The sequence below is a fragment of the Ambystoma mexicanum genome, chromosome 13 (assembly GCF_040938575.1).
Source record: "Ambystoma mexicanum isolate Mex_15411 chromosome 13, UKY_AmexF1_1, whole genome shotgun sequence".
Taxonomy (NCBI): domain Eukaryota; kingdom Metazoa; phylum Chordata; class Amphibia; order Caudata; family Ambystomatidae; genus Ambystoma; species Ambystoma mexicanum.
In genome coordinates this window covers 3,103,859-3,130,302 of record NC_090938.1, presented here as the reverse complement: position 1 = coordinate 3,130,302, position 26,444 = coordinate 3,103,859, and the positions used below count along the sequence as shown (strand labels likewise).

General features: G+C 49.7%; 1 protein-coding gene across 2 annotated transcripts in view; it reads left to right on the top strand.

Moving 5' to 3' along the window:
• The window catches only part of STRIP1 (striatin interacting protein 1), a 306,491-nt gene that overhangs the window by 228,392 nt on the left and 51,655 nt on the right, over nucleotides 1-26,444 (top strand). For both annotated transcript variants that reach the window (XM_069632974.1, XM_069632973.1), the window contains exons 13-14: nucleotides 14,846-14,917; nucleotides 19,040-19,114. In XM_069632974.1, the coding sequence (XP_069489075.1) occupies nucleotides 14,846-14,917; nucleotides 19,040-19,114 (147 nt within the window). The remainder of the gene's footprint in view (nucleotides 1-14,845; nucleotides 14,918-19,039; nucleotides 19,115-26,444) is intronic.

Genomic DNA, 26,444 nt, shown 5'->3' with positions numbered 1-26,444 from the left:
CGCGGGATGGCCCAAAATAAGGGTCTTGCGGCTAGTTGGTCGCACCAGCCTAAGGCAGGAAGTCGTCCTTGGTGTGTTTTCCCTGTCAATGTGAAAACTTGGTTAGCATAGCTGTAAGGCTTCACCTATGCTTTTTGCGGTCCTGGAAGGTGCTTCTGGCGTCTCTGCTCATCTTCTGCTTCGTATTCCTTGTTCCAGTGGTCGACTCTGTAGTCCCAAAATTCCCATTAATTCACAGTCATGGAGCTGTTCGCCAACCCCACAGATGATTATCCTCCAGGGCAGCCAGCTGCCCAGTTAAAACTGGTTTCAGCCAGGCATACCTAAAGAAAAAGTACAGTGACGTTTCGGGCTCCTCCCTCACTTCCTGCCTTTCCAGACACACTGGAACCTGGGCAGCTTCAGGGCTGAAGCCCGCCAAAGGCAAAACTCAAAAAGGACTCAAATCTATTCTAAAGGGTAGGGTAAAAGCCCAGAAGGAACTGACGAACGGAAAATTGTGAAAAAAAGAAGACGGTGGCCGTTTTTGAGAAAATGGTCACCCATGGGTGCTGTACTGCAGCAGACGAATCGGCCTGCTAGTAACCTGCACAGAAGGTAGTCAAAAGTAACCACTGCCACCAGCCATAGTCCGCGTAACAAAAAGTTATCTGAGGAGTGGGATAAGGAGTTACTATGTAACCCCCCCAGTACCCCACATAAATTGGTGTGTGCTGGACCCACAAAAGAAAAGGTAAGTAAGATTAAGTTATCTTACTATTCTTGGAACGGTAGTTCTCATATGAAAATGTATTTAAATATTACGAGAAGTCCAAGGGACTCCTCAGTGACAGTGCACAGAGGGTGCTGTGTTGCTAAGCAAAAAGCAGATGCCTATGGAGTTTACCAAACTCCATTAAACAGTAAGAATCTAAAATCGCAGTCAGAGAAAAAGAATGCGAGTGTTAAAAAGTTATACTCTAGGATATTAAAATTAAAAAAAGCCCAGTGTCCAGCAAAAGTTCTGGGGGGTCTCTCGGGTTAAAGGGGATTAGCACACAAAACTGAAAATTCTCCCTAACAGTGAGCAGGGCATCATATCCCTGGGATCTGAGATAGCAGAAGGGGTGAGCAGGGCACCATATCCCTGGGTTTCATGATAGCGGAAGGGGTGAACAGGGCACCATATCCCTGGGTGTCTCATGATAGCGGAAGGGGTGAGCAGGGCACATATCCCTGTGTTTCATGATAGCGAAAGGGGTGAGCAGGGCACCATATCCCTGTGTTGCATGATAGCGGAAGGGGTGAGCAGGGCACCATATCCCTGTGTTGCATGATAGCTGAAGGGGTGAGCAGGGCACCATATCCCTGTGTTGCATGATAGCGGAAGGGGTGGGCAGGGCACCATATCCCTGGGTGTCTCATGATAGCGGAAGGGGTGAGCAGGGCACATATCCCTGTGTTGCATGATAGCGAAAGGGGTGAGCAGGGCACCATATTCCTGTGTTGCATGATAGCGGAAGGGGTGAGCAAGGCACCATATCCCTGGGTCTCATGATAACGGAAGGGGTGAGCAGGGCACCATATCCCTGTGTTGCATGATAGCGGAAGGGGTGAGCAGGGCACCATATCCCTGTGTTGCATGATAGCTGAAGGGGTGAGCAGGGCACCATATCCCTGTGTTGCATGATAGCGGAAGGGGTGGGCAGGGCACCATATCCCTGGGTGTCTCATGATAGCGGAAGGGGTGAGCAGGGCACATATCCCTGTGTTGCATGATAGCGAAAGGGGTGAGCAGGGCACCATATTCCTTTGTTGCATGATAGCGGAAGGGGTGAGCAAGGCACCATATCCCTGGGTCTCATGATAACGGAAGGGGTGAACAGGGTGCCATATCCCTGGGTTCTATGATGGCAGAAGGGGTGAGCAGGGCACCCTTTCCCTGGGTGTCATGATAGCGGAAGGGGTGGGTAGGGCACCATATCCCTGGGTCTCATGATAGTGGAAGGGGTGAACAGGGCGCCATATCCCTGGGTTATTTGATGGCAGAAGGGGTGAGCAGGGCACCATATCCCTGGGTTTCATGATAGCGGAAGGGGTGAGCAGGGCACCATATCCCTGGGTTTCATGATAGCGGAAGGGGTGAGCAGGGCACCATATCCCTGGGTCTCATGATAGTGGAAGGGGTGAACAGGGCGCCATATCCCTGGGTTCTTTGATGGCAGAAGGGGTGAGCAGGGCACCAAATCCCTGGATTGCATGATAGCAGAAGGGGTGAGCAGGGCACCATATCGCTGGGTTCTATGATAAAGGGGTAAGCAGGGTACATATCCCTGGGTTCCCTGATAGAGAAAGCGGTGAGCAGGGCACCGTATTGCAGGGTTATGTGATTGCAAAGGGGTGAGCAAGGCACCATATCCCTAGATTCGATGATTGAAAGGGGTGAGCAGGGCACCATATTCCTGGGTTCCCTGAAAGAGATGGGTGTGAGCAGTGCACCATATTGCTGACTTCTATGATAGCGGAAGGGGTGAGCAGGGCACCATATCCCCGGGTTCCATGATGGCACAATATATGAGCAGGGCACCATATCCCTGGTTCATGATATAGCAAAAGGAGTGAGCTGGGCAGCGTATCACTGAGGTTCAAGAAGTAATATTACTAGAGGGGAGTAAAGACAGTAGGTTGCCGGAATAGCGGGGTAGCGAGTGAGCGAAACCAGCAGCAGAGTGGTAATTGGTAGTAGAGGGTGATAGCGAGCACTAGTGAATAGAAGAGTCTGATAATAGTAGGCAGTAAAAGTAGTGCAGGCATACTATTAGCAACAGAGTTGGAATGCAAATTATCAGAGTGGGACGAGCGAGAGTAGGAGAATAAGAGTAGCTATTAGCATAGAGTGAATCTGAGATTTTTTTATTGTTTTTCTTATCATGCGCCTATACACAATTAGTTTCCAGGTGCAACAACACAAGTGCAGGTGGGACAGGGATGACAAAACGGTCCTATGTCTTGTGACATTCGGATCGTGCAAGTGCAGGGGAGGAGGGGGCACCGGGGGAGGAGTGCCAGAGTGTTAAGCGAGTGGCAGGGGAGGCCAGGTGGACAGCTTGGGCAGAAGAAGGTGCAGGGGCAGATGGTCAGAGTAACAGGGCTGGAAGGGCTCAGGGGGTGCAGGCCCAGCCAGGGTGGTGCCCAGGGGAGGGAACCCAGAAGGGCAAGTGCAGGTGGTAGAGGGTTAGGAGGGGACAGATGAGGCCAAGTGCAAGGGGCGGGCATCAGGTGCCCTGTAAGAATCAGAAGGGAACCAAGCAGCTAGTCAATAGACTGAGGGGGAACATTAGCGGGGGAGATGGAAGGAGGAACTTGAGAAGCTTCCGGAACTTAAGGAGATCGGGATCAAGTTTGAGAGGGGCAGGGAGGCCATTCCAGATTGAGGCACCTGCAGAGGAGAGAGCTGTACCCCCCACTTTCTGCTCGGAAAAGCGTCTGAGCTGCAGAGAGTTGGAGCTAGAAGATCCAAGGGCTCTAGCAGGGAGTATTTTAGGGCGAGAGAGGTTGGTGTAGCGGGGTCCCAGGTTCCAGAACACCTTGTGGATAATGCAGAGGGTTTTGAACTTAATCATCTCAGCAACTGCGAGCCAGTAAAGAGATTTTAGGGCTGGAGAGATGCCGTCCCTGGGCTTGAGACCAAGGATATGTCTTGCAGTCCTATTCTGGATTAGTTGAAAGGGGCAAAGGGAGGAGTTAGGCAGGTTAATGAAGAGACTATTGCAGTAGTACAGCCTGGAGAGGACCAGAGCGCTGGAGACGTTGAGTTTCTAAGGGAAGGTGAGGAAAGGAAGAATCCCTCTGAGGTGGTGCAGCTGAAATACTGCCTTCTCTGCAAGGTCTGTGATGTGAGGTGTCGAAGATGGCACTAATGTTTTTTGCCTCCAGTAAGGGTGAGGGGTGCGAGGGGGGCATGGAGGGCGGACAGAATGTAGGAGGGAAAGAGGGAGCTGAGGTCCCAATGAGAAGGATCTCAGCCTTACTGGCATTAAAGCCGAGTTCGTTAGCAGCGCACCATGCCTAAATAGCAGACCGTCAGGAATGAGAGAGGAAGAGGCAGAAAAGGGAATCTTGAAGGCGAGTTGCCCGCTGTCCGCATAACACTGGAAGTTAGGAGAGATCAAATGGGCTGGGGAGGGGTGGGGGTCAAGGTAGATGTTGAAAAGCTAAGGTGAGAGAATAGAACCCTGAGGGACACCTGAGGCGGAGAGAGAGATGCAGGAGAGAAAAGGGCCCAGTTGAACCTGGGAAGGTCGTTCAGAGAGGAAGTAGGTCAGCCAGTCTAGAGCCAGGTCTGCGATGCCAAGGGTATCACAGAGCCGATTTATAAGCGTGCCATGATTGACTATCAAAGGCAGAGGAAAGGTCAAGAAGGATGAGAACGGAAGGGGGGTTGGAATCGAGATTAGAGAGCAAGTCTTCACGGGTGTTCAGGAGTGCAGTTTCCGTGCCTCTGGCAGCTCTGAAGCCAGACTGGTGGTCATGGAGACAACCAACAGATTCAGTGTGTTGGATAAGCTGCAACTAGAGGAACAATAAGAAGCATTGAATTAAAATGAGAGGAAGGAGGTAACCGAGGCAGAGGGGGAAGTTGGCGGTACGAGCAATAGTAAAACCAGCAGTAAGAGAAGTAAGATTGAGGGGTGGAGGTGGAAAGGCGGAGTGAGAGATTGGAGGGACAGTGACGTGGTGTGAGGAGAACACCTTAAGAGAATGAAAAGCCAGGTATGAGAGGGTCTGAAAGGACTGAGCGTGACGCTGGGCAAAAGACGGCACTATGCATTACTCCTTGAGACTGCTAAGCAGGGATAGGAGATGGAAAGTTAGAAGATCCCCAAACTACTTAGAGAAAACACGTGGCCCCCCAGAAGACCGACGGGGATTACCGATCCTAGTGCTACGAACATCCGTGATGGGGACGTCTGTGTTAGGGAGGATGGGTCAAGGCTGGGGTGGACCATAGAGGAAGGGCCGATCCTAGCACCAAATATCTCATGTCCTGCTAGGCCCAGATATCTTTGCACCAAGAGATACGGCTATCTCATTTGTAAAGACTTTTAATAAACACCCTTGGACTTGCTCTCAGAGTCACTGTAGTTCTTTCTGACGGGCCACCCAAACACAATAGCTCAAATCAAAAAAGCTCAGGACACCCTTGTAGATGGCATTCCGTCACACACTGGCAGAGAGAGAGGGAGGGAGAGGGAGAGAGAGAGGCGCAAAGGAATAGAGAGACGAGCATATAGCGAATGCAAGTGACTGGCAGAGGCAAAGCAAGCAGACAGAGAAATGTGCAGGAAGAGGGACGGGCAGGAAGAGGGACTGCCCGGTAGAGGGATGGGCAGAGAAGGACAGAGGGAGAAATAGGCAGAGAAAGAGACCCAGACAAAACAAGAAAGCGATCTGGCAGGGAGAGACGGACAGAGATAAAAACGTGTGCCTGGGTGAACTGGAGAGACCTCCCAATCACAGAAAACACCCCAGAACCACACCAGAATCACAAGAGACTCAAGGTACATACCCAAGCCCGCGCAGTATCTCGACACAGAAAAAGATTTTGCAGCAGGACGATGTCAGGATCTGCAGCCAAAAACCTGGTTGTTGAATTCCTTCATCAATAAGACAAAAGACAGGACACTGGAAGGACATTTTCAGCACAGATCGCGGGGAAGGCTCTAGGCAAGGTTTTCCTCGTGGCTGGATGCTGCTCTGTGGATTTGGCACCTTTTTCAGGAGCCCCGAAGAAGACCGAATATCGCCGGTCGGATTCTCGTCATTTTCAAAGTCCAGCACTCTGGTGAGGGGACTTTTGAGACTCGATTATTCACATCTCTGGAGGCCCATCAGGATGCCCACAAAGTTTCATCGAGATTCAGAATTCGGAAGACTGTGCACCGCACAATGGCTAGAGGTCACAGGGTATTGGGGGTTGCAGCACGTCATGGGGTGGCACAACATGCAAGTGGTCTTGTGTCTGGTGGGTCTCACCAGGCTTTGGGTCAGGGTTGTCGTTTTCAGAGACCCAAGGTCGATTAGAAGGAAGGGTGATAGCAGGCTCTGGTTACACAGCAGACTCTCCGTCGCTGGAAATCGTCTCAGCTGCATATTCTTCATCATCCTCTTCGGTTTTGGTTCCAGTGGTCGACTACCGCTTTAGCTTCCAGGATCGGACTTTGATGCAGGAACCCAGCCAATCAAACAGCCTTGCAAGATTAAAACTTAGGGGGTTGGCAATCCTTTCAGGACAGCCAGCCACCCAGTCTGAACTGGATTCTCACAGGCAGGCTGGAAGACGAAGGGCTGCCGAGTGTTGGACTCCTCCTTCGTTTCCTGCCTTCACAGATGAGCCTGGGTGGGGAATCACAGGCTTCCCGCCTGTGATTTCCCCCCCCCCCCTCAGGGGAATAAAACTCACAAACGGATGTCCTGCCCTGGAGGTCGGGTGAAGGAACAAGAAAGGACAAACGCGAAAATGGTGAAAACGGAATATAGGGGCCATTTTGTTAAAATGGGCCCCCATGGGTGACTTTACCGGGGCTGTGAAAACAGCCTGCGGTAAAGGTGCACCAAATTAATAAAAAGGTTCACTGCCACCAGCTATTAAATGTAAGTTTTTCCTTTTAACATAAATGTTACATTTAAATGAGAAAGGGGATACTCAGTATCTCCCCAGCACTCCACATAAGGTGGGAGGGGGTGGAGGGTGTTGGTCTCACATAATAGAAAGTAAAAGGGATCCAAAAATCCTTTGTACCCTTGGGAACTGTAGTTCTCACAAGGTGAGCCAAAGAAAGTTAAAAGGGGAGCCCCTACAGCAACCCAGCAACCACAGGCACTTATTGCCAAAAAATTGTCAAAGAGGATAACTTTTGAAAGACACTATTGGAGAGTCTTAAAAATGATACCCATAAAACGTGTAAAGGATTCTGAGTGTGGAAAAAGGTTCACACTCAGTGAGGTATAAGGAAAAATAATCTACCAGTAAGAGCAAAAAGGTCTGGGGTTGCCACAGGTCAGGTAGATGTATCATTACTTTGAAATTCTAACCCAACACCTCCCTCACCACCCACTCTGACTCCCAACCCCCACTATGGGAGGGGGGATCTTGGCTGGAGTCTTGATTTGATTCTGTTGTGAAATTGTTGTATTAATACCAGAACGTCCGATCACACTGCTTGCTCGCGAGATACTCTGGGTTGTACTGCCGGGTGAATTTGATTATCCATGAAACTCGTGTTGTGGATTTCTGCTACCAAGCGTTCCGTTTGCTAGATTTCATTTTCATATCGGTTTGTAAGGAACCATTTTTTTAATTCTTCATTGACTGCAACTAACAGCGATCTGAGCACTTGATTCTGTGCTATGTCTGGGTCTAAAGCCTGCTGGAGTTGGCTTTAGTATCTCTTGTTTGGAGTGATATGCAGTTTTGGCTGCACATTTTCTTAAGAATCTTCAATTTGATATTGTGCTGCAGTCAAGATTGGCAGAATGTACCCCTGTCGTGTTTTTTTTTCTTCTTCATATAAGGGGATTTCAAAAGGCTTCTTTACATTTTCAAAGCACAATCAGGTTTTTAATGAGGCAGTGACCATAGTTCTGCCTGCCTTGGTTCCTGAGGGACGTTGGAGTAAGTCCTTGATATAAGAGGGTGTCAAAGCGTCTGCTGGAGATCCCGCTATAGGAGTATTATTTAGTAGTTTGTTGAATTCCTCTGTAGAAAGTGCCTTGAAACGGGAGTCTCATTTAGAATGGATATTGGAGGAGAAATAACTCCTAGAGTGATAGCTGAATATGCCAGTTTGTTTCTAATTTGAGTGCTGACAGTATATTGTTTTAGTTAGAGATTTTAGGTTAATGAGTTACATAGTGCTAATAAGAGGTTCATGGTTGTAGAGTTGGCAGTAGGTGTGCCACAGGTGATGCCTCTCTCTGGGGATTCTTTTCTTTAGAGTAGAAGATAGATTGGGCTTTCTCAATGGCTGTAAGGTCTGCTCTTCTCCAGCATGGGCGGTGGCCTGGATTCGCATTCTCATGAATATTCTCCGTCGTCAGGCTGGGAATCCTCGGTAAAAGAAAAAATCTGTTTCACTTCTGAACTATCTTTCTCCTAACATCCAATCACTGAGCTCTGGGTCATACTGCCCCCAGCCAATGACTGCCGTCTACCTAAGCCCCTCCTCTGGCAGCCATCTTCAGATTTCTAGCGCACGTTCAAGTGTTGGGAGTCCTTGTGCTTAGCTCCTTGGCTTTTACTGCGATTTTCACTTTTTGGAACAGTTTCACTCTATTTTCCGGTCAATCGAGCCTGTGTGCTCCATCGATCAACCTTCCGATTAATGGGGACCTGTTTTTCAGATGCTTCAGTGCCCCTCAAGGGCGGATTTCGTTGAGTTTCTTCGTGGAGGCTTCCAGAAGATTCCTCAGGCCTACACCGCGTGGATCATGTCGGACGAGAAGGATTCCCCTCTCTTTTCAAGCTTTGCACCGACTGGGGTTTGCAGAATGTTTTTATGGATGACAAACATTCCCAGTGCCTGCACTGCCTGTACCCGGCGCACAAGGAGGAAGATTGTGCGTTTTGCCGTGAACTCTCGACTCGCACGTTGAAGGATCAGCGTAAGCGGCTGGGAGAGTGGCTTCAGGCCAAAGCCTCTGCACTAGGTGGTTCCCAGGAGCATGCCTTTCCTGGTGCCGGGAAAGATGAGCAGGCTTCTAAGTCCTTTGAGGGCGCGGGGGAACCTCCATCCAAGAAGAGGAAGAGGCACCATCTGCCCCATTGCTATCCATCGCCACCTCCTTTGCTACCCCCCACGGGTGAGACAGGGTCTGACACAGTGACAACAGGCACGGACGATGGCGGCAGGATGGGGGACCTCCTGTCGCCTCCACCCAGATCCTCTCCGCCGGATGAGATAGGTTTGTTCCATGTGATGATGTCCAGAGCATCGGAGCTCTTCCAGGTTGTTCCAGAGGAGAAGGGCTTCTTATACCAGTGCCGCGAGGCGAAGAGGAAGACCATCCTTTCAGTCCCCCTCTTGGATGACATTTGGCATGATGGACTGGCGCTTATGAAGAACCTGTCTATGACCCTGGCGAAGAGGAACCGCTTGGAGAAGTACAGGGTGCCGGACTGCGCGCCTAAGTGCTTGCGGCCCCAACTGTCGCCGGATTCAGTGATTTCTGCAGTGGCCAAGAAGTCGTTGTCGGGCTCTACGTCTTCGGCAACATTCCACCCCTCCGGACAGCGAGGGGAAGAGATTGGATGCGATGGGGAGGCGGGTCATCTCTTCTGCAGCGACGACCATCAAGGCCGCCAACGCCCTTGCTATCGTAGAGCGCCACGACTGGGAGCTGTGTTTCAAGCTCGCACCTCTGCTGGACTTCTCCCTGTTAGACAGAAACCTGTGCAGTTCCCTTAGGGACCACTGCAAAAAGTTTAGGACTACAGGAGTTAGCAGTAAACCCAATTGGTAGCCGTCTGCACCACCCAGATTTACCTGGTAGCTGTGGCTGAGCAGTTGGACTTCTCTCAAGAAGAGTTAGGCAGTATAGAGAGCATACACAATAGGGCAGGTAAACACAGTAGAACAAGCAAACACTGACCAGAGCTTTGGTGTAAAAAGTATAGAATTATTTATTTAAAAACACATCTAAGAAAACACACTGGCACTAATCTCAAGCAAGTTCAAAAACAGTCACTAAAGTATATACACTCCCTTAAAAGAATATTAGACCAGTCTTAAGTAAAGCCCCACTTATTTTCAGACAGCGGTGATTGCTTAACGCAGATGGCACTCTAATAATTCGGTTTAAAAGGGAGAGAAAGGCAGAGCATAAATTGAAACCGATCCCAACACTTTCAAGAGAACACAGCAAGAGAGGAAGGCAGAATCAAACCGTGAAGTGAGAGTTCAGAAAGCCGGATCCACTTTAAGAGGATCAGAACAAAATGTGTCCAAGGTCACACAGTTGAAAGTGCACAAAAGTCTCAAAGGTTCAGAAAGAAGTTGGACCAAAAGAAAGGGACCTGTTAGATGGTCAAGAGGCCAGCCCAGTCTAGAAGGTTAAGGATTTACTGTCACCTTGTAGCAATCTATAGAAAGGGAGGCCAGGCGGACACAGTACCTTGAAATGGTGAGAACACTCCAGCGGGGGGCAGTTGTTCCTGGCAGCGGTTGCGAGTTGGTGCTTCGTCCGGCAGAAGAGAAGATCTCGTCGGGGAGGAAAGCAGGAGGTCGTTGTACTGCCAGGGAAGAAACCAGCCGCGGAGTTCCTCGATTCAAAGGAGTGGTCCTTTCTTTCGCGGTTCAGTGGTAAGTGGCTATCCGGTTGCCGGGGTGCTTGGCACGGGCAATTCGATCACTAGACGTCCTGGTAGGCGAAAAGGAAAGCGAACTGGTTGTCCCCACCAGCTCAAGGGGAAGAGACTCTCCGGCAAGAAGATCTCCTCTGTCGTCGGGAAGTGGTGAGACGGTTCAGCAGGGCTCCACCGGTGGTGTCGTCGTTGCAGGTCGGCTCAGCTTCTCCCTCTTCGGATTCTCAGGTCCTGCGGCGACTTCTGAAGTTCCAGTCCCAAAAGCCCTGCTTTTATGCAAGAAACCCCTGTTCATTCAGCCTAGCTGTCAATCAAACATGCTAAGTGGTGAGCCGGCCGGCTCACCACTTGGGCCAATCACACAAGAGTGTGACTTGGGTTACCAAGGTAACTCAGTCCAGGGTGCCTAAACCCCCTCCCACACCCCCTGTGGTACCCAGACAGAGTGGCACCACTTTTGGAGGCTTCTGTGGAGAAGCCCGCCAAAAAGTGGAACAAAGTGCTCGACTTGGGTTGGAGTCACAGAAGAGAACACAAACGCCATTTTAGAATCGAGTTCTGGCAAAAAATACCAACCAGTGAATTAATATTAAATAAATAACCCGGCGGTATGTTCGAGGCTATAAGAATTAAATAATTAAAGTTGGTAGCCTCGAACAATGGGAAAATCCCATAGAGATATATTCGCGGTCGAATATAAAAAGTAGTATCCACTGCCACCAGCCAAAACTCAATCAGGGTGGACGGAGACGTGCCCCCTCGAATAACAGACCCCGGGGCAATCGAATTGCCCCAACCAGTACGTCCACAATATGATGGTTTGTACTGGTTTCTGTTCATAATTTGGGACTAGTAAAGCCAATGGTGACTTTATATGCCCTGGGAGACAGTAGTCAGTCCCAGGGTATGGAGTATATGGTGGGGTGTCACTATGACGCCCCTGTGTCACTGCACTGAGGGTGCTGTGTAACACACATAGTAAAAAACACATGAGGCCCTATGGAGTAAAAGACCCCATAGCCCATAAAACACATCAACAGTCAAAGGAACCCCTCAAATCATGTCCAAAAGTGTGAGGAAAAGAGACTGCTTCTTGGCAGGAGAAAAAAACAAACTCCAGAAATCCAGCAAAGCTGCTGGGGGACTCACTAGGTTAGGAAATTCAGCCCAAACATAGAATTCTCCCTAACACTCCCCGATAAGAGGGCAGAGGCGTTGGAGATTCTTCAAGAGGGCGAGGTGGCGTCGGACCTTCAAGCAAGAATGAACCGGCCAGGACGTCGGGCCCCCACCCGTGCACCACGGTGGGAGTCCGGCTGGCGAACTTAGTCAGCGTGTGGAAGACCATCTCCACTGAACATTGGGTGCTGGACGCTTTCACCCACGGACACACAGTTCCAACGGAAGTGTCTCCAAATACCACCGGTGGCCCAACAGTAAAACCACCCCCCAGCTGCTGCTGCTGGAGGTGCGGGCTATGCTAAAGAATGGGGCAATAGAGCTGGTTCCAAAGCGACTCTAGGGCTCCGGAGTGTATTCAAGGTACTTCCTCGTGCGAAGGAAGACCGGGGACTGGAGGCCCTTTCTCGACCTGCGATGACTAAACAAATACATAAAGTCCCAGAAGTTCCGAATGGTCACTCTAACACGTGCTCGGACAGCTACAAGAGAGAGACTTTCTGTCGTCACTGGATCTGGAGAATGCATATTTCCACATCCCCATTCACAAGCGACACCACAAGTTTCTGCACGTCGTTCAGGGGAAGCATTACCAATTTAAGGCCCTTCCCTTCGGGCTGAAGTCGGGACCCAGAGTCTTCACCAAGTGCCTGGCACTGGCAGCGTCCCATCTACGACTGCAAGGGATTCACGTCTACCCGTACTTGGATGACTGGCTCATCTGGGCCAGTTCAAGGGACATCGCCACAGATCACACGGCCGGACAGTCCGCCAACTGACAGATCTAGGGTTCTCAGTGAATTATGCAAAGTCCTGCTTGATTCCATCACAGGATGCGCTGTTCCCTGGATCCCGGCTCAACGCGGTCTCATGCTTGGCGTCACCGTCGGAGGAGAGAGTAGCGGCCATCCTGGGCAAGGTGCGACGGCTACTAGCTCTGAAGATCGCCACAGTGAGGGTCATCAAGTCTCTGCTCGGCATGATGTCGTCATGCATTTATCTACTCCGACTCTGCAGGTTACGGATGCGCCCTCTGCAGGAGTTCCTCGACGCCCGCTGGATTCAGGTGTCCGTAAGCTTCGATGGCAAGATGGCGCTCGATGAGGGGTGCCGTGGGGCAATAAGGTGGTGGGGCATGCGCCCACATCTGACCGGAGGCGCGGATTTCCAGGCCCCACCATACAAGGAGACAGTCACAATGGACGCTTCCCTGGAACGATTGGGAGCCCACACCGGAAGTCTTTACGCAAGAGGCCTGTGGCTGCCGGAGGAGAAGACGTTGCACATCAATGTTCTGGAGCTACGGGCGGTGTTTTGGGCCCTCAAATCGTTCCTGCCGATCGACCCGCTGAAGGTCAAAACCCCTCAGGTGCTTCCGTATTTGCTGCTGTTGGCCAAATCGGGGCTGGCTCACGCCTCCATCAAGGTTCATCTGGCGGCTATCCCGCTACACCAGATCCCCAGGACGACCCTCCTTGTGGTTGCACCGATTTGGTCAAGGAATTCGTTGAGGGACTATTCCACTCGTTCCTGCCGGTGAAGGCTCCAGCCCAGGCGTGGGAGCTCAATGTGCTACTTACTAGGCTCATGGGACCCCCGTTCGAGGCTATGCATTCTGTTCCACTCAAGTTTCTGTTGTGGAAAACAGCTTTTCTCGTGGCCATCACCTCTGCACGACGGGTGGGTGAGATCCAGTCTTTCACCTTTAAACCACCTTATCTGACTTTCCACGAGATGAGGGTGGTGCTGTGGACGCACCCCTCCTTAATGCCCAAAGTGCCGTCGGACTTTCATCTAAACGAGCCCTTGGTATTGCCTGTGTTTTTTGCGACGCCTTCGTTGCTGGCGGAAAGGACTTTGCACTCGCTGGATGTGGCTAGAGCGTTGAAGTTTTATGTGGCCCGCACAAAGAGTTTCCGGAAGACTTCTCAGCTCATTGTGAACTTTGGTCCTGTGAGCCATGGAAAGGCCCTTTTTGCTTTCTTTCATTTTTCATTAAACATAGGATAGCTGTTTGGATTTCTATGCTTAGTTCGGGAGATGAGGTTTAAGGATTCTGTGATCCAGTCATCAAAGACCACAGTTCCTCTGATCGGGATGGTAAGAGTGTGGATTGAAGAATAGAACAAATGAGTAAAGAGATACGGTCCTCTTTAATGTTAATAGATTTTCAGTTTCTGTAAATATCGTTGTTTCTAGAAACATGTAATGAGGGTGGTGCTGGAATATAGAAAAAAGAGCTGACTGATATGGGCATAGCAGGTCAGGCCTTGCAAATTCTTAAAAATCTCACTAGACCTGCAGGGCGAGTTCCTTAGTTTACACACATGTACAAAGAGAAATGCACTCCCCCCCAGTGACCCCCCCATGGTGACGGTTGACAAAATATTTACTCTTGCTTTCTATAATGGTGCAGGTCACCATAGGCTCACTTAATATTTGGTGCAATGCTGCCATGTATAGGCCAGCCATGGAGTTTGAATTTTTATTTTTTATTTTACTGCAAACAGTTTGTTTGTGGTAAATGTCAAATAAAAGTTTCAAACATCCCCATGCTCACCAACAAGGCAGAGTACTATGCAAATGGTACTCACTCTTCATAAAATCTCCTCACCAATGCAAGTGGGCTAGTAGATTTTGCAAGCCCTGCAGATTCACCCGGGCAGAGTTGGAACCAGATTTGGGGATGTGGGTGTCTGGGGTGGGGGGCGGGGAATGGCATCAAGGGTATGTCTAGCTGTGTGCCTGGCTTCTGTCTGCCTGTGGAGATCCTGGCTTTCCAGGATGGGAATACGTTTTCTAGTGACACTGTTCGGGACATGGTCTTAACCAAAGGTTGGTCTCCAAGGATGCAGATGTTCAGGTTGGAGTACAGGTCATTCGCTATGAGGTCAGCTGAGTTTTCTCTGAACTTTGTAGCCTGTAGGCTGCTCTATTAGGAGGAATAAGACTGGTTAAGAAAGGGCAATCAGCCATTTAACTGGCATGAATGAACATAAGGGAACAGTAATATATGAGACAGAGACTATGGAGTTTGCTTCCTTATAGATGAGTGCTGTGCCTCCTACTCTTTCTATTCTGCTCAAGACATTCTTGTGTCCACTAGGAGTGGCCTCATGCTCAATGGGTGGTACTCTTCTGTGATTCTGTCAGAAAATAACTAGCTCATGCAGAGAAAGTTGGATTTTGTATTTATTTCCCCATGGACCTCACATTGAGCAGGGCTTGTGTCTGAGAGAAGGTCTGGTGTCATTATTTTGTCGTTTGATGTTGATGCTGGATAATTCGAACCTTTCCACTTAACATTGCATTCTCTCTCTTCAGCACAAATACACATCAATCGCTGAAGTTCAGACACATTTGGAAGATGAGTTTGTGCGGTCACCACTGTCAGGGGTAAGTGTTTGCTGATGTATGCAGTCTGCTGGGTCTTAAATAAGTATGAGCTATTGGCTGCACCCACTTCAACCTCCCCCAATCCTCACCCAGCTTTCGCGCTGCCTCTGGGTATAGTGCCTGTCAATAGACTTGCTGCCTCTGTCCACAAATAGATACATGGATTAACCCCGGTCGTCCTCCCTTTCGTGTGTTTGGGCAACTCCATCTCTTGCAACTTCCCTTTCGCACACTGTCTTCTCAACCCCACCCGCTCTTTGCCCACATCTCATTCCTTCGCTCTGCCCACTTCTGGAACTCCCTATTCCGTGACGTGGAGTTCGCCCACTTTATCCGGCATTAGGACTGCACTGAAAAGCTAGCTAATTTCCCTGGATAGTTGGAGCACCCAAGCACTCTGGGCGTATCTGGTCCTATCGCCTTTCTATGTGCCTGACTCCTTCCTTGATTTCCCCTTCCCTGTGACTGCCATATCTTCGCCTTTCACCTGTACATAATTATAAATACTGCAAATTATAACCTTGTCACATGTGTATACCACACACGTGTACGTTTGTAACTGTATGTAGATTCAGTTTCCTCCAACTGCCCCAATGTTTCTGCTACACCTGGTTGTTGTATATTCCCCCCCCCCTCTGCAATACCAATGTAAGGCAACCATCCATGGAATTGTCCAGCCAGCCATGCGTGCTCATGTACAGAGTTTCTTGTCCAAGCTCTCCTCACTAGCCAACTGAAAACAAATGCAAATAAAGTCCTGCCTGGGGTCTGTTTCCAGTGGCTGGTGGGAACTGTTAGCTGAAGTCTGTTGTATCCAGTTTCTAGGATGTGTGCACCGCTGTCTCGTGTAGATGTTTGCTGTTATCTTTGGTGCTAGAGTGTCTGGCAATCGGTGCTGCCTGTTTGTAGTTCCCAATGTTAGGCACCTTTGGCTGGTGTTAATGGGCTGCAATTTCTGGCATCATTATTCACTGCTGTCGGGAGCAATTATTGTCTGATATCTATGGTCTGCGGTTGCTGGCAAGTATTGGCTGAGGTCAGTGGTGATTGCTGCCTGGTGTCTGGCCTCCAATGTCTGGTGGTAAGTATTGGCTGAAGTAGTGAGTCTTCATTGTGTGATGTCGTTCGTTGCTATCTGTGTCTCTGGATCACGTTGTTGGGGATTAGCCTTGGTTGGGTATTATTGTTGTCCCCACTCACTGTTGAGGATAAGTGTTAGTGATCGTTTATTGTACAAGTCCCTGGTCTCCAGTGTGGTTTGCTTAGGAGCTATATTTTTTGTGTGCCTTATTGGTTGAACTATAAACGCCATCATTCTTCCTTAGACCGTGAGGATTGGAACTCTGAAAAACGATAATGCTGTTCCTTGGACTCCTGTGAGCTCGGAGCACTCCCAGAATCCTCCCTCAGGCTCGGGGCCTTTCTGACAGCAAAAGCCCTGTCCTTCAGCTCAGGCTTTTGAATCTGTGACCATGGCTCTGAATTTGTAAACCGGTCTCTGGAAGTCTTTGTTCTGTACAACGATGCCCCTTCCTTGAGGCTGTAAACACACCTTGCATCCCTGGTACTGCCTCGGGAAGCTGTGAACGTTGGTAATTCCGTCAATCGTTCTCTGGAAGTCTGTGCTCTTGTTATACTATCCTGCTAGACTTTGAAGTTGTAAACTCTGATTACCTCACCTGTTAGGCAGGAATTAATGTAGGAACCCTGTGGGAGACTACACCTGCCTTGTCCTCTTGGTATTAGGTAACCCATCTATTGGTATAGGTCTGTACTACACAAGTTGGTAGTGTGACTGAGCAGCCAGACCTATCTCAAGAGGGGTCAATGTGAGCCGTAGAGCTGTAGCAATGAAATGCAGAAATACAAGTATCCAAATAACACTTACACTCAAGGTTTCCTAGTAAAATAATTATTTATTTATGTAACGCTCAGTTTTAAATAAGCTTTCTTTAGAAAGGGCAATGTGCAACAATAAAAGTGAACTCCAACATACTTTCTTGGAATACAGGCAAAGCAAGCAGATAATCTTTAGAGATGCTTCATACACACTTCCTACACCCTGAGGTGACTTCACTAACTAGGACAGTAATGGCATTTATATATCACTTTTGCACTTGGTGAATTCTGAGATTGGTAGAAAGTAAAGGTTAGAGGAAGGAAAAGGGTTAATGGGTTCTCCGAGCATGTGAGCAGTTTTAAATCTCCCAATGAAGTCTAGATAAAACCTTTCCCAGCAATATTAGTTCAAAAACAATGCATCGCCTATGAGGGACAGTTAGAATCAGTCAATGGACTAGAAGAGTCAGCAGGAGCTAGGACAGCCAAAGTCAATTGGAGCAAAGTCTATGGAGCTGGGGCACTTCTTAGATAGCAAAAAGTCTTGCACAGAGATAGAGAGTTTGTTCTAGAAAATCACTGTTGGGTCACAAGCTGTTACACTTGTGAAAGTCAGAGAGGAGATCAACTCTAGAAACGCAGATACTGCAAATCTCAACTGAGAAAAGCAAGTTACAGACAAAAAGGTAAGTACCCCTTAGTCAGAGCAGTAACTTAGGTTAGAAGAAGAGGATCCAGCGGGCCTCTGTCTTGGTTGCAGTGTTGCAGATCCTGTGTTCCAGGGACACAGTTTGGGGACAGGAGGGAGGAAGTATGGAGTACTCCTGGACAGCAGTTCAGAGGTCGGCGGCAGCTACAGGTTCTTTTCAATTCAGCTGCACTTCGCGGTTTCAGAGCACGGTAAACGGCACCACTGCGGATCTTGGACACTGGTTGGGCTTCCTTGAGTGCGTCCAGCACTCTGGTGAGGTGACTCGAGCTTGGGTTGTCCTGCTTTGGGAGGGTCCTCGAGACTCCTGGAGCTTTTGGCCAGCTTACAGACCTTGCACGTGACTACGGATTTCTCGACCCCTGGCACTCAGTTACAGCAGCAGCAAAGGTCTTCCAGCAAAGTTCGTCTCGGGGAGAGCCAAGGGAAGATGTTGTCCTTTCCGGAGCTTCTCTTGTCGAGCAGAAAAAGGTGTTGCAGCACAGCAGCAGGGCTTCACCGGGCAGTCCCAAGGTCCAGGAGGATGCAGCAGGCTTCTCTTCACGATCCCTCGTCGGGTTCTTCTTCCCAGTGGTTGACTGTCTTCAGTACAAGAAGCCTCGCCTTTTATGCAGGTTTCTCCCATTCATGCACAGCCTAGCTGTCACTCACACAGCCAGCCAGCCAATCGGGACTGGGTGCATTCAGGTAGCCAAGGAGACAAAGGACAGGGGAGTTGCAGGCACCTCCCTCACTTTCTGCCCTGCCAGACGCACTGGAGCCATAGGCGGGTTGCAGTACTGAAGCCCACCAAAGGCAAAACGAACAAAGGGCTTAGATCTGGTTTGGCGCTCTGAGTAAAACCCAAGAAAGATCTCACAAACAAGAAATGGCAAAAAAAGAAGACTGGGGCCATTTTGACACAATGGTCACCCATGGGTGCTGTACTGCAGCTGAGGATTCAACCTGTGGTTGAAAAGCACAATGGTCGGAACATTAAACCACTGCCACCAGCCAATTAAATTAGTGAGGGTAGCATAACAAATGTTACATGAGTAAGTAGGAAGAGGGACTACTAAGTAACCCCCCAGCACTCCACATAAGATGGTGTGTGCTGGACCTAAAAAAGAGAAAAGGTAAGTTATGTCAATTTCACTTGTACTATCTTGGGAAGAGCAGTTCTCACAAGAAAATGTATTTAAACCTTATGAGCAATTGAAAGGATTTCTCTGTGACAATGCACTGAAGGTGCTGAGTCTCCATACAAAGGTAGATGCCTATGGAGTTTCAGACTCCAAAAACAAAGGAAACACATTATCCAAATCAGATCAAAATACATGAGTGAAAAAAAGGGCTCTCTCTCTCCAGGGTGAAAATTGAAAAGTCCTAAAGTCCATCAAAACAGCTGGGTGTCTCTAAGGTTGAAGGGAATTGCAAAGAAATGAGAATTCTCCCTAAAATCCCCCATATGGCCGTATTAGTTCTGAACTCTAGTAGCATACCACTTTGACTCTGAAATGTTTGCACTCTACTCTCTTAATATGCCTCTTTCAGTTCAGAGTCGATGTAACCAGTTTCTTTTCCATGTGTCCCAGGGAGAAGAGGATGTGGACCAGGTTCCTTCAGAAGTTCTGTACCAAGGACTCCTACCCAGTCTGCCCCAGTATATGGTGAGTGGTCGCCTTTCACACCCATATCCCCAGGTGTTCCCAATCTGTTACTTCAGTGCTTTGCAGATGGCTACCTTTCCCAGCCTCAATACCATGTTTTCATTTGAATCCTGTTCATTGTGTTGGATAGCTATGGGCCCAATAGTAGTTGTGCACTTTCGCATCACATCACCTTCATTCTTACCGCATTGGAACACTGCTACTTGGTGGGCAACACAAGATCTATGCAAATCTATCCAGTATGGATGGCAAAGACCCATGCATGTCCTTTGTTGTTGTCCCACCTTGGTCCTTTACTTTTCTTCCCTGTATCACCACTCATCTCCAATTTGTTTGCAGTTTGTTACTGATTGTGCTACCCTCGCTCATTTTCATGAGGTGTGTGTTTGAGTGAGAGTAGGGTCTGTCCGCGAGGAGTGTGTGTGTGTGTGGGGGGGGGGGGGGGTCTGTGGTTTTCTTTGCATATCTGCCTTTTCTCTTCCTTTACCTCTTCAGTTTATTAGTGCATATCCTGTGGCACTTGGATCGAGCCTGACCTCTCAGTAGTTTCATGACCCTACCAACCTGCATTTATTTTCAGACCATTGATTTAAACCCTGAGGAGTGGACCTAATGTAGAGGTGAACTTGGTGACCCTTCTGTAACCCATGAATCCCCCTCCTCACCTTTTTGCCATTGCAGTGAGACGGACCTGTGAATAGGTGCAGTTTCTGGGATGATGGTGTTCGCTATCCATATGTGGGTCCGGAATGGCTGATGTGCGGAACCTCCATCCAGGGCCGACCCAGCACGTGGCCATCTTTTAAGATGGACTGTTGCAGTGACTATTTGTGGAAATTGTCCTAGTTCACCCCTCCGATTTCTTGCTGCGCTCAGAGACGCGGTGGTGGCACTTGGTTGCGAAAGGAGAGCAGATGGCTTTTCTTTTAAAAAAACATAATAGTGAACCCCTTTAAAAAAATGCTATTCGCAGAGCATCGTGCCCAGATTTATAGAGCATTGCACCACCTCTGTGTGGCGGTTCTGGACACTGGTGGTCTTCGAATAGTTCACAATAGCGATCCTGCAGACCACCAGTCACTGTATGTCCCAATGCAGGCAGGAGACAGAACCACAGATTAGCTTATCAGGGTTCACAATAGCGATACCCAACCTTTGGTATAAGTCTGTACTGCACAGGTTGGTAGTGTGGCTGAGCAGCCAGGCTTATCTCAAGAGGGGTCAATGTGAGCAGTAGGGTGGTTACACAGAGATTCACAGTGACACGTATCCAAATAAACACTTACACATAAGGTTTCTTGATTAAACAATTATTAATTTAACAGTCAGTTTGAATAAGCCTTCTTCAGAAGAATAGTAACACACAAATGCACTCCAAAATACACTCTCCTAGTTTCTCTAAATCAGCAAGTACCCATTTGGGATTGCACACACAGTTCTTACACCCCCAGGTGACTTAAATAGCTAGGGCACTGTGGACATTAATATATCACTGGTACTTTTAGAGCAATCCAGGTTTGCACCAACCTGACCCACCTATGCCTTCATAGATGCTTTGATGTATTTGATATTACCATGTACTGTACTTTCTTGTCTTAATACCTACTGTTTTTTACTGTAAAGATTGTAATAACCAAACAGTCTGCAACTACGCTGTGATACCTCAGGGTCTGGGCGTATACCAAATGTAATAAATAAATAAATGAGATTGGTGTCAAAGTAAAGAGGTTTTAAAATAAGGCAAGAGACCACACAAATATTCTTAAGCAGGTAAGTACTTTTGAACAACCTGGCCCCTATGCAAATTAAGTTAACCCTTTCCTGCAAGGAAGGTATAAACACACAATCAGAGGGGAGAAAAGTCATTCAGGGAGTCAGGCCAGCCAATGTTAATTGGGAAAAAGTCTAGGTGACCTGAAGCACTTCTTGCAGGTAAGTTTATAGAAAAAGTAGAATCAATGTAGGGCCACACGCTTGGAGGCTTGTGAGTGGTAGAAGATGCAAGCAACTCTGCAGGAGCAGCCAAGACAAGTCTCAACTGAGAACGGGTATGACTACACAACAAGAGGTAACTTCTCTTAGACTGTACAGTACCTTTGGATAGAAGAAATGGTTCCAGCTGGATTCTGTTCCTGTGTGGCTCTGCAGATCCTTTTGTTCTTGTGCCTCAGTCGTGGGGACAAGAGGGAGGACTTCTGGGGACTCGTGTAACTCAACTGGACGGTTGGTGGCAGTAAAGGGCAAACTTCAATTCAGTGGCACTTCAGCGTTTCAGCTGCTCGCGTCTGACAGCAAAAAGCAACATTGCGGTTCTCGGATACCACTTCAGACTTTCCTTGCTTCTGGGGTCCAGCACTCTGTTGATGTGGCTCAGGCTTGGTCAGTCCTCCTTCAAGGAAGTTCGGAGGATCTTCCTGGCACTCGGTTCCGACTTAAAAGCGTTCCACTCCATTTGGTGTTCCTCTACCACCTCCAGTAGCGGAGGCAATTCAGATGACACCAGATACTACACACAATGAAAACATGTGGAACACTTGGAAATACACATGAATATGTGGCAATCCATCCCCAATGAGAGACAACAAAAACCATCATAAGACATCCACATATCACCACAACCATACCCGTATGTACACCATCACACACACACACACACACACAACTGACGTCTCCATGTGAACCACACCGACACACTGATGCCAAACACACAGTGCCCCTGCACACTCAATGAAATATGGAAATCATCCAGTGCAGCAGTACAGACAACTTCGAGGGGATGTCCAAAAGAATTCACTTTGGAGTTGATTGGTCCCATCAACTCAAGGGGAGAAGTCGTCCTTGCAGGGCTTCTCTAGTCGAGGTGAATTCGGAGCTTCAGCACAGCAGAAGGGCTTCACCGGGCAAACCAACGGTCCAGGAGTTGTATCCGGCGTCTCTTCCAAGTTCTTCTTTGGATTCCTTCGTCCAGTGGTCGACGCAGCCTTCCAAGCCAGAAAGCTTCGCCTTTTATGCCGTTTTCTCCCATTCATTCCAGCCTAGCTGTCAATCGCACAGCAGGGTGGCTGTCCTTGCCTGACGGCCAGCCGGCCAATCGCCTTTGGGTGCATTCCTGTAACCAAGGGGAGTAAGCACAGGGAGTTTCGGGCACCTCCCTCACTTCCTGCCCCTGCCAGACATACTGGAGCCAGAGGCGGGCTTCACTCAAGAATCCTGCCAAAAACAAAACAAACAAAGGGACCAAACCTGGTTTGGCGCTCAGAGTAAATCTCAAGAAGGACCTTTCCAGCAAGAAATGGCGGTAAAAGAAGACCAGGGTCATTTTGACAAAATGGGCACCCATGGGTGCTTTACTGCAGCTGCGAACGCAGCCCATGGTAAAAACACCCTATGGTAGTTAAAAGCAAACCACTGCCACCACCCATTAATTGTAGAAAGAGTAACATAAAATTGTTACATGAGAAACTAGACAAAGTGTCCCCTCCAGCACTCTATGGAAGCTAGTGTGTGCTGGGTCTACAAAGTTACAGGTAAGTAAAGTCAATTTCACTTTACTGCTCTTGGAAACAGTAGTTTATCCAAGAGAAGGTATTTAAACCTTTGGGAAATCTGAATGACTTCCCTGTGCCTCTGCACTGAAGGTGCTATGTGTCGCAATGTAAAAAGATGATGCCTGTGGAGTTTGTCAGACTCAAAAACCAAAAGAAACCGAGTCAAAACCACAGAAAAATACATGACAGAGTGAGAAAAAGGTCTCACTCTCACCAGGTAAAACATTTTAAAAGCCCTAGAGTCAAGCAAAAGTACTGGCAGTCTCTAAGGTAGAGAGGAATTAGCACATTTCTGAGAATTCTCCCTAACAATCGCCTAAAAAGTGCATAACAGCCTCTCCACTGTTTCAAATATGTGGATGACGTCTGAATATTGCCTGACGGGCATGTGTATTTCTCTTGATTCTTGTCGAAGCCAGTCACCTCGAGTAAGGGCCAACAGGAGCCACACTGCGTAGTTGGATTTTCAGTGCCTGCAAATGGAATTGAATATGGTATATGCACCAGTGGTGGACGGTGTAAAGGAATCGGCCAAGGAGAAATGTAAGTTGCACATTGTATGCAGTGGCAAAAAGGGGTTTATTGGCCTTGGCAAGGCATTTCCCCCTCCAGGCGCTTTGTCAAAACAAGTCAGTGGTTTAAAACCTTAACTTAAAATCTTTAATGTTAACCTTTTTGATGCCTGTTAATCTGCTTGGAATCACATGCTGTGCATATAGTCTACGATCTAGTTGTAATCGCGAAGTATTGCATCTTTCTCCAGCATGGGGTCTGTCATGGATTCACATGCTCATGAATATTTCCCGTCGTCAGGCTGGGAATCCTCGGTAAAGAAAAAAATCTGTTGCAGTTTCATTCTGAACTGTCTTTCTTAGTAGTAACCAATCACTGGACTCTGGGTCATACTGCCCCCAGCCAATGACTGCTTTCTCCCTAAGCCCCTCCCGTGGCAGCCATCCTTAGATTTTTACCGCACGTTCAAGTGTTTGGAGTCCTCGTGCTATAGCTCTCGAGTTTTTACTGCGTTTTGTGATTTTTTTTCAAAGAGTTTAATCTCATTTTTTCGGTCAATCGAACCTCAAGCTCCACTGTTTCTACTTCCGCTCAACGGGGACCCGTTTTGGAATTTTCTACACCCCTCAAGGGCGAAGTTCTCATCGAGTTACGCTTTTGGAGGATTCCAGAAGACCTTGAGGCCTACCTCATGGACATGGCCCAGGACAAAGGAAACTCGACGCCCAGATCTAAGCTGTTCAGGAACTGCTCTGGATGTAGGTTGCAGAATGTATTTAAGGAGGGCAAACCTTCTAGATGCCTCTACTGCCTGCACGAAGACAAAACGCATGTGGAGAAGGACTGCGTTTTGCAAGAACTTGTCGGAACGGACCATGAGGGATCGGCATATCCGCCTCACCAACTGGCTGGAAGGAGGTGAGAAGAAAGAGGTCTGAGCGGTCTTCTAAGTCCTTTGAGGGTGCTCGGGCGACTGGGGCCCAACAAAAGGCTAAGCACCGCGAGTCCGTGGGCATTGGGAGCGCCGAACGGTTGAGATCCTCGGCTGCCAGGCAGGGCGCGCTTTCACCGACGCCATAAACCACGAGCCAACACTCTGGCTCGGGAAAGAGGAAGTCGGAGAACCCGGGTAAGCTTCTGGATAAGCCCCGGTCGATCCCGACGGAAACAGCCAAGGGGGAGCGAGGCGGTGACCCTCCCCCCAAGGGGAAGGCCTCAAGCGCGCCTAAAGTCGTGAAGGCCTGATTCACCCAGCTCAGGCCTCTATCGAGGGAGTCGCGACGGCCCTGGCGAAGCCTGTGGAGGCTACCCCAGTGGAGGCGACCTCTGGGCCTAGAGTTTCTCTGCTACCGCAGAAGGAATCCTCTTTTCAGCCCATCGATGAGACCCCCAGTGGAAAAAGAGGGAGGGGCCGGTGGCTATCACGGACACGGATTCAGCCTTTGAGGAGGAGCTGGCTGGGGTCGTGAAGGTCCTGAAAAAGAAGTTCGAGCAGGTCCGGTCCCACGGGAGGGATACCGACGAAGCAGACGAATAGAGAGCGACGGTGGCGCCAACGAGGTTCGCGTGGAGGCGGAGGATTCCACTCCCCAACCTTCGCGCCTGTCGCAGCCTGTACCCGAGCCTCAGGACAACTCGGGAGCCATCTTGATGGCGATCCAGGCCTTATGTACGGAGATAAGGACCAGGTTGCCCTTACCCCCAACGGAAGATCCAGCGGAACCTGGCCCGTCGGGGAGCCCTCCAAACAAGCGGAGAAGAGTTAATTCCCCCCCACCCTTCCAGCCTGCGCGGCCCTCACAGGAACAGAGACGGCCAAGACGGGGACGGGTGATGACGGGATGAACCCCCCCTGCCTCCCCCCCATCACCACCACCTCCTCGGGCCTCCCCGCCCGACGAAATTGGCTCCTTCCACACCATGATTGCCAGGCATCCGAGCTCTTCTTGCTCTGCCCCGAAGAACAGAAGGAAGGTTTCCTTTATCAACGGCGTGAGGCCAAAAGGAAGACGGTCCTCTCGGTCCCGTTGCTGGATGACATCTGGGACGAGGGGCTGTCGCTCCTGAAGAACCCGTCCATGACTCCTGCCAAGAGAGACCTGTATGAGAAGAAATACTGGGTCCCTGATTCCGCCCCGCTGTGCCTTAGCGCTCAGCCGACCCCGGATTCGGTCGTCTTGGCGGCGGCCAAGAAGGCAGCAGGGGCTACGGCTTCGTCTTCCAACCTCGTCTCACCCCCCCCCCCCGGACAGCGAGGGGGAAGAAACTGGACGCCATGGGGCGACGGGTCCTCTCGTCTGCAGCAACGACTATTAAAGCGGCCAACACCTTAGCGATTGTGGCCCGTTACGACGGGGAGCTTTGGTTTAAGATGGCTCCTATGCTGGACTTCCTCCCGGACGACAAGAGGGCAGAGGCCCTAGTCGGACCACGCCATAACGGTGGCCACGGACATTGCTGACACCGGCTTCTGGCAGTTGGGCAACAGTGTTTGTCTTCGACTGCGTAGTTGGCTCAAGGCAACGAATTTCTGCCAGGATGTGCAAACCAGACTTTTGGACATGCCCTTCGATGGGAATAACCTCTTTGGCAAGACGGGGGACGAATCGCTGCAGGCCATCAAGACCGACACAGAGACGGCCCGGGCCTTGGGGGTTTTGCAGCAACGACGGCTGCCCTTTCGGAACTCCCGAGGCAAGCAAGGTGCCTCCAAAGGATTCAGCGGCGGCTCCTCGATGTACCACCAGGTGGCCCGCTCCTCGTCGCAGGAGGCCTACAGAGGACGCGGCAAGTCAGGAGGATCTTGTCGTCGTCGCCAGGGAGGCCAAGGCGGCAAGGCCGCTGCCAAGCAGGACTGAACCGGCCGTAGCATCGGGCCCCCACCTGAGCACCCCGGTGGGAGGCTGGCTGGCGAAGTTCGTCAGCGTGTGGGAGTCCATCTCCACTGACCGATGGGTGCTGGATGCCCTGGCCCATGGGCACACTCTCGAGTTTCTGAAGTGCCCCTGCATTCCATCTGTGGCCAGGAAGGAAAACCACGTCACCCAACTGCTGCTGGAAGTAAGGGCGATGCTGAAGAAAGCAGCCATCGAGTTTGTCCCAAAGAAGCTCTGGGGCTCCGGAGTGTACTCGCGGTACTTCCACGTAAGAAAGAAGACCGGCGGTTGGCGACCCATCCTGGACTTTCGTTGTTTAAACAAGTACATCAAGGCCCAGAAGTTCCGGATGGTTACCCTCCAGCACGTGCTGGGGCAGCTGGAGGAGGGCGA